The sequence below is a fragment of the Homarus americanus genome, unplaced genomic scaffold (assembly GCF_018991925.1).
Source record: "Homarus americanus isolate GMGI-L3 unplaced genomic scaffold, GMGI_Hamer_2.0 scaffold51429, whole genome shotgun sequence".
In the NCBI taxonomy this organism is placed as follows: Eukaryota; Metazoa; Arthropoda; class Malacostraca; order Decapoda; family Nephropidae; genus Homarus; species Homarus americanus.
In genome coordinates, this window is record NW_024717549.1 from 18,344 (window position 1) to 32,764 (window position 14,421).

Sequence of the window (14,421 nt, forward strand, 5' to 3'; positions counted from 1 at the left end):
TGAGGCCCCTCATAACACCATCTGTGAGGGAGTTACTACACCACGTGAGGTCCCTCATAACACCATCTATGAGGGAACTACTACACATCAGGTCCCTCCTAAGACCATCTGGGAGAGTGTTACTACACTACGTGTTTGCTGTTCAACACCTACATTAATCTGAATGTTCACTGCATGTTCCTTTACCTTTCTCTAATGAAGGCTTTTGTTAAACCACCAATGTATGTAATAAGTCATTGATGTCCAATGTATATTTTCAGCCTTCGGGCTGCAGAACTTTTTCAATAAACCGTTAATTATTATTATTATTATTATTATTATTACATACATACATACATACATACATACATATATATATATATATATATATATATATATATATATATATATATATATATATATATATATATATATATATATATATATATATATATATATATATATATATATATACACATATACAGTGACCCCTCGTTTAACGAACACCTCGGTTAACGTAATTTCGATTAACGAACTGCCTTCCATAAGGATCTTCAATTCGGTTAACGAAAAAAAATACGCTTAACGAACTTCTTACGAACCGACCTCAACATGTTTTCGCTTGCACTGACCGGGCAACCAGCTTTAGTATCAGTCCGCCAATACATTAATCGGTTCTAGGGCTTAAATTCCTTACTATTTTTGTAAATATCAAGAAGTTTATACTATTCAATAATTTTAAAAGTTTAATATTCAATTTTTTAGTCATTTTAACAATTATTGAACAAAATTGAAGGTAAAGTGACTAGTTTAATGCACGGCATCCAGCCTCTTAACACAGCAAACAGGCGTCAGTCTCTCTCTGTTTTCACTGGAGGTAACATCTTGCTTGAGACTCTCTTCAACTAAACGCTTTTTTTCTGTGTTTCCAAGCAAATTATTGGTCATTTTGAAAATTATTTTACATATTGACAATATATAGTGCAGTGCAGTGTTACTTTAAAGAAAATATTCTTTATTTACAGCTAGTTTAAATTTGAAAAATACGTGTTGCCATTGTTTGAATCCAGCATGGGGCCTAAGAGATCAAGAAAAGTGATTTCAATCCAAATAAAGCAGGAAATAATAAAAAAACACGAACAAGGTATTAAATCAAATGCGCTATGCAAAGAATATGGCATATCGGCATCAACTGTGTCGACAATTCTTGCACAAAAAGACAAATTTAAGGAAGTGAACGTGAGAGACAAATCTACAAGAGTGTTTAAAAGTAGATCCCTAATCGTAGAAACTGAGAGGTTACTTATCATCTGGATTAGGGAAAAACAGATGAAAGGTGATTCAGTTTCTGGTGATTTCATTTGTGAAAGAGCCAGGGAGATTTATGAACATTTAAAGACAGATCAACCTGGTTCTTCAGGAACAGAATTTGAAGATTTTTGGGCTAGCAAAGGCTGGTTCGAAAAATTTAAGAAAAGAAGTGACATTTTAAGTGTTGTTAGGCATGGTGAAGCTGCTAGTGCTGATAAAGAAGGGGCAGCAAAGTTTTTAATTGAATTTAAAAAACTGATGGAAGAAGAAAATTATCTTCCACAGCAAGTGTTCAATGTTGATGAAACTGGGCTGTTCTGGAAAAAGATGCCCAAAAGAACATTCATCACCAAAGATGAAGCCTCTTTACCTGGGCATAAACCCATGAAAGACCGTCTCACTCTATTGCTTGGTGCCAATGCTTCAGGGGATTTCCGACTGAAGCCTATGCTTGTCTACCACTCTGAAAACCCCAGGGTGTTCAAGCAACAGAAAGTGATAAGAACAAAGCTTGGAGTTTATTGGAAGTCCAGCCGTAAGGCATGGGTGACAAGACAGTTCTTTAATGAATGGGCTGTTGATGTGTTTTGCCCCTCTGTCAAGAGCTACCTAACCACCAATAAACTTCCTTTAAAGGCTCTTCTCCTCATGGATAATGCTCCTGGTCATGACCCTGACCTTGCCAGAAATTTGGAGTATAAATTTGACTTTGTGAAAGTGTTGTTTTTGCCTCCAAACACTACATCACTCATACAGCCAATGGACCAGAATGTGATCAGCAACTTCAAGAAGTTGTACATGAAGAAAATGTTTGGGAGGTGTCATCAGGCAACTTCCATTGATCCTGAACTAACACTGAAACAGTTCTGGAAGACACAATTCAACGTCCTGGAGGCTGTAAAATTGATTGTGTCATCATGGCAAGAAGTCTCCAATAGAACCCTCAATTCTTCATGGAAAGCACTGTGGCCATCAGTAGTCCATGATTTTGAGGGATTTGAGGATGACACAGAGTTGGACCAGGAGATTGTGTCCATTGGTCAGTCATTGGGTCTTGAAGTGGAGGAGAAGGATGTGGAAGAGCTTGTGATGTCTCATGAGGAGGAACTTACTCCTAATGACTTGAAGGAACTGGATGAGATGTTATGGGTAGAGGCTGACAGTGGTGAGGAGGAAATTGAAAGTGATGACCATATGTCAGCTAAACAGTTGAAAGATGTGATTTACCACTGGGAGAAGTTCAGGGAACTGGCTTCAAAGGCCCCAGAAGTGGAAAAAACTGAACTAACTTTGTGTCATGTTGAGGACTCAGTGGTCTCCTTCTTTAAACATAAGTTAATGGTGAGGAGGACAGATGCCCCACAGACCACAATTGACACTTTCTTCAGTAAAAGGCAGAGGGAACAAGATGCTATCCCTCAGCCTTCCACTTCAAGAAGGAGAGAGGATGTTCCTGGTGGAGAATCTGTCAGTCCAGAGGTTCCTGACATTTTCATGGAAGGTGACTCACCTTCCAAGAAGCAGTAAAATGCTTCTCCTCCACCTCCACTTCCTTCTCTTCTCCCTTCTCCTCCTGCACCTCCCACTTCAAATGCACATCATCATCATCATCCAGGAGCCTTCTACATACACACCTCAAAGTAAGTAAATTTTTCTGCCATTTTTGTTGAAGTTAAGTACCGGTGGGCTGAACATTTTAAACCCATTGGAAAACAATGGTTTGATTAGCAAACGTTTGATTAACGAGCAGTGACCTTCTAGAGCGGATTAGGAATTACGTTAACGAGAATAATATATATATATATATATATATATATATATATATATATATATATATATATATATATATATATATATCTCTTTCTTATATATATATATACATACATACATACATACATACATACATACATACATACATACATACTATATACATACATACATACATACATACATACATACATACATACATACACATACACACATACATACATATATATATATATATATACATATATATATATATATATATATATATATATATATATATATATATATATATATATATATATATATATATATATATATATATATATATACAATACCCATGTGAAGTTTAGCTTAGCGTTTTTACCGTGTGCCTGCAAGTGAACTTTCCTTAGCATGGGTTTTTCCCGCATGTCTCACAGCAGTGTGTCCTAACAAAACTATTTTTAGATTATTTACCATACCCTGCTGACACTGTTTATTTCATAAAATTCATACACAAATTGTAGAATATAATTTACATTGTAGAATTCTTACAATATTTGATCATTTTGAATATAAACATGCATAGATTTTGCATTAGACATACAAATTTTTAGATATAAAGAAGTTTACTCTAGATAAATATGTTTTTTATTGCAAAATATATATGACATTTATATTCAAAATATTCCTAAACTTACAAGGAATCCAGCAATGTCAATTATATTATCTAACTTTTTAGTTTCAGTGTTATTTATTACTAAAAGGTAAATATTCTGGTTTTCCCACACATCTGGTGGGGCCAGTGATTTGGTGGGGGTGGGGGGAAGATTTTGACCGACCATCTGTTACAGTGTGAAGAATATTTTTTATTAACTGAATATTTGTTTTATCTCTTAAAATTCATACAAATTACCCGATCCGAATATAATTTGCATTGCTGGAAATTCTTATATTTTGATGATCATTTTGAATATACTAGCCTAATCATCATAGATTTTGCACTAGACATACAAATTTTAGATGTAATGTTTACTCTTGAGTAAATATGTTATCTTTTGTACAAAATATATGACATTTATATTCAAAATATTCCTGGTCTTACAAGGAATCCAGCAATGTCAATTATATTATCCTAACTTTAATCTGAGGTATTATTTAATACTAAATGTTAAAATTTAATTTTTTCACCCAACATCTCTTGCAGGGAGGATTGGTGGGGGGTGGGGGGAGGGTTGGGACTGACCGCGTGGTTGGAAGAGGGGGGAAGGCAAGTTGGGGTACTTTGATTGACAGATAGTGTCTGAAGAATATTTTTTTTTTTTATTAACTAAAGATATTTGTTTTAGCTCATAAAATTCATTCAAATTACCCGGCCAGAATATAATTTACATTGCTGGAATTCTTACAATTTGGTGATCATTTTGAATATAAACATCATAGATTTTGCATTAGACATACAAATTTTAGATATAAAGTTTACTCTGAGTAAATATGTTATTTTTTGTCCAAAATATATGACATTTGTATTCAAAATATTCCTGGTCTTACAAGGAATCCAGCAATGTCAATTGTATTATCCTAACTTTAGTTTGAGGTATTATTTACTAAAATTTAGTGGTTTTCCTCAAAAAATTTCTCAGACGGAAGAGCCAGCAGTGTTGTGTGAGAAGAGGGGGAGGGAGTTGAGTCCATTATTTGAATGGACATTAACTTGGCAACTGTATTTCTCTATTTCTCTTAAGTATTAATTGTGTGCATGTACCATCATAAAATTAAGATGTTATTTTTACTAGAACATAGGTATTGTGTCGGAAAAAGTGGAGTTTGGGGATGGGCCAGTTTCTATTGGAATTAATCCCATATGTTCTGTTGTTCACTTAGCGCGGTTTTCACTTAACACGGTACCCTGTGGGTTTTATTGACCGCGTTAAGCGGGGTACTACTGTATATATATATATATATATATATATATATATATATATATATATATATATATATATATATATATATATATATATATATATATATATATATATATATATATATATATATATATATATATATATATATATATATATATATACATATATATATATATATATATATATATATATATATATATATATATATATATATATATATATATATATACTTCATTTTTAGTCCATATAACTAGCCGGACTTTGAACATATAATCCACTTGACCTCCCCAGCAGAATGAACCCTGGAGCCTGCTGGGTGCTGTGCAGGACTAGGGCAGCTGGGCCACAGGACACAAGTGTCTGTGTGGCCCACAACGTGCTTGCTGGTGAAATAGACCAGTCCTATATATATATATATATATATATATATATATATATATATATATATATATATATATATATATATATATATATATATATATATATATATATATATATATATATATATATATATATATATATATATACAACAAAATATATGTACAAAAAATAAATGTTAAATGAATTATTTATGGTGCATTAGGGTACTGGTCACTTCAGACACAAAGACGGGCTATAAATAGCCTTCTTTATCTCCCCTCCATCTCACCCTGAGCCAGAGGGAAGGGGTGGTGGTAAATAACACTTGTTTGCTTATTTTCCATTTACTTGAAATAGATTTACTGGATTATTTGTTTATTTATTTAAAAGTCATTTACTGAATATTCTATGTAAAAAATAAATTTTAAATTAATTATTCATAGGAGATACCGTAAATATTATGATCAGTAAATATATGGTATTACTGGCCACTTCAGACACAAAGACAGGATAAAAATAGCCCATCTCCCCCTCTTCTTACAGCTGCCAATGGGAAGCGTCTTGGTAATTAAATTTGATGTTTACTTTCATTGTCTAATTTATCATGTATCAAAGTAATATTACTAAAAATTGTGTAGGTAGTAGGCAGCTACCAAACAGGTAGATACTACCGCCTGGGAAGATATTGGAAGCATAATGTGTTGTCTAATGGTAGACCCTGCTGCCATATGGCATCACGAAAATTGTGACCAAGTCCCAGGTTCAGCACTGACCTGACTTTCTGCCTCATTTACACACAATTGCAGTTTGAATTGTTCCTCTAACTTTGACAACACAACATACATACAGTACAGGTTGTACCTCTCTAGTCCGGCAACCTCGGGACGTGACCGGTGCCGGACCATGGAAATTCACCCTTTTCCTGGATAGATAGTGACTTGTGCTTATGCCTGGAAGCACTAGCACCACTTTCTCTGCGTCATGGTCTTTTTGAAGACATATTGAAGGGTTAAATGTCGTATAGTAGCTTCTCAAATTCCGCGAGTTCTTAATTCTTAACGTATTTTATTGGAACACAAAAAAAAAAAAAATAAATTAAAATTTTGACGGCGGAAATTTGAAATTCGACGGGTTTGAACGGCCCGCCAACATGCAGACGACGTGCATAATCGTGTAAACAGGGTCATTTCTCTTATGTACAAAAGATACATTATTGTTTATTACTGAATGTCTTTTTTTATTGAATTAATGTTTGTGTGCAAAATGAGCAATACAATTCATTAATAATACGTAGAATATTAAAACACACGAGGAAATGACACAGCATTGTTTTTGTTGATTACAAAACCAGTGACTGACTGGTTCTCCATATAAAACTGAAGAAAATAAAACCTTGGTTGTAGCTGTAGTAAAATTAATATGGTTGTTTTAAGTAATATTATTTAATGTTAATAAATGGAACAATAGAAGTAGCTAACGATAATGGCAAAGAAAAGAGAGATCGCATATGTAAGTGCGCATGCACACACGTGAAAACATATCGTCATTACTTTACATAAGAATATGAAAGCAACACTAATTTACTGATCATATATATTTTAATTAATGTTTCTGAATTTGTTTTTATTGAATTAATGTACGTGTGTGCAAAATTAACAATACAATTTATTAATAATACGTGGAATATTAGAGGAGACGAGACGGCTGCCGGCATTGTTTATGTTAAAGCTTACGAAACCAGTGACTGATTGGTTCTACATATAAAACTGAAGAAAACAAGACCCTGATTGTAGCTGTAGTAAAATTAATGTAAAAAATGAATATGGTTGCTTAAAGTACCTGTAATGTTATTTAATGTTAATAAATGGAACAATATAAGTAGCTAACCATTAATGGTAAAAAAGAAGTGAGACTGCTCGTATGTAAGTGCGCACCTGTGAAAATATATCGTCATTACTCGACATAAAAATAAGAAAGCAACACTTATTTACTGCTCATATATATTGAAGGGTTAAATGTTGTACTCTGTATAGACAAGCAGATTCAGATTTGCCCCAGAGGGGGCTAGTTTATTGGGCACCCCCTTACATCCTGTGCAAGGTGAAGCGCAGAAGCCTCTACAGCGCCCAACAGGGAAGTATGAAAAGTTCATACTTGCCTTTATGACTCGTACATTAAGGGCGTAAAAGCCTGAAGGGTCATAGGTTCTGTCAAGTTACATAAAGTGAGAGAATGATGAGTGTGTGGGGGGAAAGTTCCCGGTACATTTTATCTGTTTATGGCAAAGAGTGGCAGGTCCCTAATAATGTCAAATGCCAGGCCTGTGACTAGGAGGAGGGATATCTGGTCTGGGAGGGAAGAGGCGTTGGTAACGGCTGGGATAGGCAAGCAGAGAGAGAGATTGAGTGCAGCCGAACTGCCGTATGTAAACAAAACTTAATTTCCCGGGGCTTTTTTTTTTTTTAAGGGGATTAGCCCACCCGGGCATAGGTCACTGGCCCGCATTGGGGCCTGAGGGGCAAAAATTTAATACTCCTGTAATAATAATAATAATTCAGAGAAGCAAAAAAAATAAAAAAAATAAAAAATCTGCCTATCTACCTATTGGACAAACTAAAATCGTTCCGGACCACAGAATGCCGGACTAGAGAGGTACAACCTGTATATTATATCTCACTTTTGATCTTTTTTTTACCTTTTGTATTTATTTATGGTTAGTTACTTTAAATAAGGCCAATTCACTTCAAGTAATGGCATCAAATGTTACCAGCTGGTGTAGTGTAAACACTAGTGACGTCACTTAAGCGTCTGTATTTAACTGTCAGTAGTTTCAAGAATTAATGCAGTCATTTACTGAATATTCCTTGTCTCCTCACTGGCAAATGGGGGGGGGGTGTGGGGAGGGGTGTGTGATGATAGCTGTGTTTATTACAGGGGTATAATTCTCTTTTACGGTATGATAGACAGGTTTATAATACATTTTTATTATTTTAATATACCGGTAATCTTAATTTGAATCCAGCTTGCCAAACGTAAGTTTCAGTATAAAATAATTAGTGGTAAGACCTTGCGAGTGGCTTACAATGTTTCCATCACCACTCTTGACACGCTAAACCACAATACAGTATTACCCCGCTTAACGCGCTTTAACTTAACGCGTTTTCGCATATACGCGGTGCCTTGCCAAAGCTGAACTTTCACTTAACGCGGCATTTTTCATCATATACGCGGTGAGTGTCCGGCTCGAGAGCTATTTTTAGATTCGCACCACCCCCCACCCGCCACCCTGCCTGTTTTAGCTCATAAAATTCATACAAATTACCCAGCCAGAATATAATTTACATTGCTGGAATTCTTATAATTTGGTGATCATTTTGAATATAAACAACATATATTTTGCATTAAACATACAATTTTTAGATAAAAATTGTTCTCTAGGTAATTATGTTATCTTTTGTCCAAAATATATGACATTTATATTCAAAATATTCCTGGTCTTACAAGGAATCCAGCAATGTCAATTATATTATCCTAACTTTAGTTTGAGGTATTATTTATTAAAATTTAGTGGTTATCCCACACATCTCCTTGGGGTGGGGGGTGGGGGGAGGGAGGGACCGACCGACCATCTGTTACCCCGTGAAGAATTATTATTTTTTTTATTAACTGAAGATATTTGTTTTAGCTCATAAAATTCATACAAATTACCCGGTCAGAATATAATTTACATTGCTGGAATTCTTATAATTTGGTGATCATTTTGAATATAAACAACATATATTTTGCATTAAACATACAATTTTTAGATAAAAATTGTTCTCTAGGTAATTATGTTATCTTTTGTCCAAAATATATGACATTTATATTCAAAATATTCCTGGTCTTACAAGGAATCCAGCAATGTCAATTATATTATCCTAACTTTAATCTGAGGTATTATTTAATACTAAATGTTAAAAACTCTTGAATGGAGGATTGGTGGGGGGTGGGGGGAGGGTTGGGACTGACCACGCGGTTGGAAGAGGGGGGGAAGGCAAGGTGGGGTACTTTGATTGACAGATAGTGTCGAAGAATATTTTTTTTTTTTTATTAACTGAAGATATTTGTTTTAGCTCATAAAATTCATACAAATTATCCGGCCAGAATATAATTTACATTGCTGGAATTCTTACAATTTGCTGATCATTTTGAATATAAACATCATAGATTTTGCATTAGACATACAAATTTTAGATGTAAAGTTTATTCTGAGTAAATATGTTATCTTTTGTGAAAAATATATGACATTTATATTCAAAATATTCCTGGTCTTACAAGGAATCCAGCAATGTCAATTATATTATCCTAACTTTAGTTTGAGGAATTATTTATTACTATACCTGGTTTTCCCCCAAAAATTTCTCAGAGGGAAGAGCCAGTGAGTGTAGTGTGAGAAGAGGGGGAGGGAGTTGAGTCCATTATTTGAATGGACATTAACTTGGCGACTGTATTTCTCTATTTCTCTTAAGTATTAATTGTGTGCATGTACCATCATAAAATTAAGATGTTATTTTTACTACAACATAGTTATTTGTCGTCAAAAAGTGGAGTTTGGGGGTCGGGCTGGGTTCTATTGGAATTAATCCCATATGTTCTGTTATTCACTTAACGCGGGACCCTCTGGGTTCAATTGACCGTGTTAAGTGGGGTACAACTGTATTTAAGAGGTAAGAATTTTATACTTGGTGGTTTAGACGACCCCCTAACTTTGGGCAGATTTTTTTAATGTTCAAATTCCATCTTATAAGCCAAGATATACGGTATATCTTTAGACTTCCACCAATTATCTTATATTTGTTGTTTAATAATGTGACCGACAGTCAAAATTAGAAAACAATGATATGCACTGAAATACAAGTTTCTTAAATTAATATTTCAACAAGTCCACAATGTTCTCAGGATATGTTATCACTTGTTTATCTTTATTCTTCAATTTACGGTAAACTAAACCATTTTAGTTCAACACCGAAGGGGTAAAAGTAATCTGGCTGTACATAAAGGTATGAGATCTACAGTGGAATTGTTTATTAAGTTGCTGCCCACTGCTTTTATTATATACATTGTGAGGATAAACAGTTGGGTTCTCAGTATATATTTATTAATATAAACATACACAAGCTTGCATTACACACAAAATGTTAATAAGGTTTCACAATTCTTCCTCAAGAAACTCAAATTCCTCCTTAAGGCTCTCTAACTTTATAGAAGATGGAGGAACCATCTCAGATTGAAGTGGATCTTCTGATATACTTAAGATTGAAGGTTGACCATCAACAGGTTCATCTTTAACTCCATGACCTGACCAGTCTATGAAATGTGTTGATCTACTCACTACAAGGTCATTATCTGCTAGTTTACACACAGCCTTTGTCTTACACTGGTAAGAGAGGCTATACTCATCTTCACTATGAGAGGAAGTGGGCAGTTCCCGACAATTATTGTGGCTCGGCTCTGGACTGTTCAGGTCATTGCCCACTCGTTTTTCTGTTGTGTTGCTCCCGAGACCACCAAGGTGGTGGTTCCTCTGGGTAAGTCTCCTACCACTCCCTGACTTCTCCTCACCACATTTTTTCAGCCTTTGTTTATTATCATATTTTTTGTGGCATTTATTATCTTTTGCATGAACTTTACTGTAAGAAGTCAGATGAGTTCTACTATGCCTTGTGAGACTCACTCTACTGGGAAAACATTTTTGACAATCACAACACTGAAATTTTTCTCTTGTATGAACTCTTATGTGCCTTACCATACGGCACTTCTGTGTGAAGGATTTATTGCATTTTGTACTATGATATGGTGTGTCTCCTGTGTGAACCCTCATATGTTTAACTAATTTATATTTATAAGTAAATGAACTAGTACATTCTGAACACTGGAACATCTCTCCTGTGTGAGCCCTCATATGTTGTACTAAATTACCTTTATAAGTAAATGAACGAGCACATTCTGAACACTGGAACTTCTCTCCTGTGTGAACCCTCATATGTTCAACTAATTTAGATTTATTAGTAAATGAACTCGTACATTCTGAACACTGGAACATCTCTCCTGTGTGAACCCTCATATGTTCAACTAATTGAGATTTATAAGTAAATGAACTAGTACATTTTGAACACTGGAACTTCCCTTCTGTGTGAACCCTCATATGTTGTACTAAATTAGATTTATAAGTAAATGAACAAGTACATTCTGAACACTGTAACATCTCTCCTGTGTGAACCCTCATATGTTGAAGTAAACTAGATTTATAAGTAAATGAACTAGTACATTTTGGACATTGGAACTTCTCTTCTGTGTGAAGCCTCATATGTTGAAGTAAACTAGATTTATAAGTAAATGAACTAGTACATTCTGAACACTGGAACTTCCCTTCTGTGTGAACCCTCATATGTTGTACTAAACTAGATTTATAAGTAAATGAACTAGCACATTCTGAACACTGGAACTTCTCTCCTGTGTGAACCCTCATATGTTCAACTAATTTAGATTTATTAGTAAATGAACTAGTACATTCTGAACACTGGAACATCTCTCCTGTGTGAACCCTCATATGTTGAAGCAAACTATATTTATAAGTAAATGAACGAGTACATACTGAACACTGGAACTTCTCTCCTGTGTGAACCCTCATATGTTCAACTAATTTAGATTTATAAGTATATGAACTAGTACATTCTGAACACTGGAACTTCTCTCCTGTGTGAGCCCTCATATGTTGTACTAAATTACCTTTATAAGTAAATGAACTAGTACATTCTGAACACTGGAACTTCCCTTCTGTGTGAACCCTCATATGTTCAACTAATTTAGATTTATTAGTAAATGAACTAGTACATTCTGAACACTGGAACATCTCTCCTGTGTGAACCCTCATATGTTGTACTAAACTAGATTTTTTAGTAAATGAACTAGTACATTCTGAACACTGGAACATCTCTCCTGTGTGAACCCTCATATGTTCAACTAATTTAGATTTATTAGTAAATGAACTAGTACATTCTGAACACTGGAACATCTCTCCTGTGTGAACCCTCATATGTTCAACTAATTTAGATTTATAAGTAAATGAACTAGTACATTCTGAACACTGGAACTTCTCTCCTGTGTGAACCCTCATATGTTGTACTAAACTAGATTTTTTAGTAAATGATCTAGAACATTCTGAACACTGGAACTTCTCTCCTGTGTGAACCCTCATATGTTGTTCTAAACCAGATTTTTTAGTAAATGATCTAGAACATTCTGAACACTGGAACTTCTCTCCTGTGTGAACCCTCATATGTTGTACTAAACCAGATTTTTTAGTAAATGATCTAGAACATTCTAAACACTGGAACTTCTCTCCTGTGTTAAAAAGTGTCTCTGATGGGTGATCTCCCACATACTTTACAAGACAGTCTCTTTTAAAATCTTCATGGCATTGTGAACCTTGAGGGGGATCTTCAGTGTCACCTTCCATATTCATTGTTTCTTTCCCCAAATATCTTGGGCTTGTGGTCTCTCAGATGGTGGTCATCTTGGTGTACTTGGCCTTACTGATGAACCCCTTAATTAAGATTATAAAATGCACTCCCTGATGAAAAAGCTTTCCCATGATAATTAACACACTACCTAGTGTTGAATATCCTTCTCCAGCAGTCACATGAATATGAAAACCAACTGGCTAACACATGAGTGTGGAGTGTGGCTATAAAACCAACCAACTAACACATGAGTGTGGAGTGTGGCTATAAAACCAACCAACTAACACATGAGTGTGGATATAAAACCAACCAACTAACACATGAGTGTGGAGTGTGGCTGTAAAACCAACCAACTAACACATGAGTGTGGAGTGTGGCTATAAAACCAACCAACTGACACACGAGATTGTGGAGTGTGGCTATAAAACCAACCAACTAACACATGAGTGTGGAGTGTGGCTATAAACCAACCAGCTAACACATGAGTGTGGAGGTGGCTATAAAACCAACCAACTAACACATGAGTGTGGAGTGTGGCTATAAAACCAACCAACTAACACATGAGTGTGGAGGTGGCTATAAACCAACCAACTAACACATGAGTGTGGAGTGTGGCTATAAAACCAACCAACTAACACATGAGTGTGGAGTGTGGCTATAAAACCAACCAACTAACACATGAGTGTGGAGTGTGGCTATAAAACCAACCAACTAACACATGAGTGTGGAGTGTGGCTATAAAACCAACCAACTAACACATGAGTGTGGAGTGTGGCTATAAAACCAACCAACTAACACATGAGTGTGGAGTGTGGCTATAAAACCAACCAACTAACACATGAGTGTGGAGTGTGGCTATAAAACCAATCAGCTAACACATGAGTGTGGAGTGTGGCTATAAAACCAACCAACTAACACATGAGTGTGGAGTGTGGCTATAAAACCAACCAACTAACACATGAGTGTGGAGTGTGGCTATAAAACCAACTAACTAACACATGAGTGTGGAGTGTGGCTATAAAATCAACTGGCTAACACACGAGTGTGGAGTGTGGCTATAAAACCAACCAACTAACACATGAGTGTGGAGTGTGGCTATAAAATCAACTGGCTAACACATGAGTGTGGAGGGTGGCTATAAAACCAACCAACTAACACATGAGTGTGGAGTGTGGCTATAAAATCAACTGGCTAACACATGAGTGTGGAGGTGGCTATAAAACCAACCAACTAACACATGAGTGTGGAGTGTGGCTATAAAACCAACCAACTAACACATGAGTGTGGAGTGTGGCTATAAAACCAACCAACTAACACATGAGTGTGGAGTGTGGCTATAAAACCAACCAACTAACACATGAGTGTGGAGTGTGGCTATAAAACCAACCAACTAACACATGAGTGTGGAGTGTGGCTATAAAACCAACCAACTAACACATGAGTGTGGAGTGTGGCTGTAAAACCAACCAACTAACACATGAGTGTGGAGTGTGGCTATAAAACCAACCAACTAACAGACGAGATTGTGGATATAAACCAAATCCAACTAACACATGAGTGTGGAGGTGGCTGTAAAACCAACCAACTAACACATGAGT

General features: G+C 35.4%; 1 protein-coding gene across 1 annotated transcript; it reads right to left on the reverse strand.

The window, feature by feature from the left end:
- Positions 1-10,441: 10,441 nt before the first annotated feature.
- On the reverse strand, positions 10,442-13,110 carry LOC121858916 (zinc finger protein 883-like). Its single transcript, XM_042355577.1, has 2 exons — positions 12,705-13,110; positions 10,442-12,542 (listed from the first exon to the last, which is right to left on the reverse strand). The coding sequence occupies exons 1-2, from the start codon at positions 12,823-12,825 to the stop codon at positions 10,510-10,512; spliced, it is 2,154 nt and encodes a 717-aa protein (XP_042211511.1). The 5' UTR covers positions 12,826-13,110; the 3' UTR covers positions 10,442-10,509.
- Between the last annotated feature and the right edge of the window lie 1,311 nt (positions 13,111-14,421).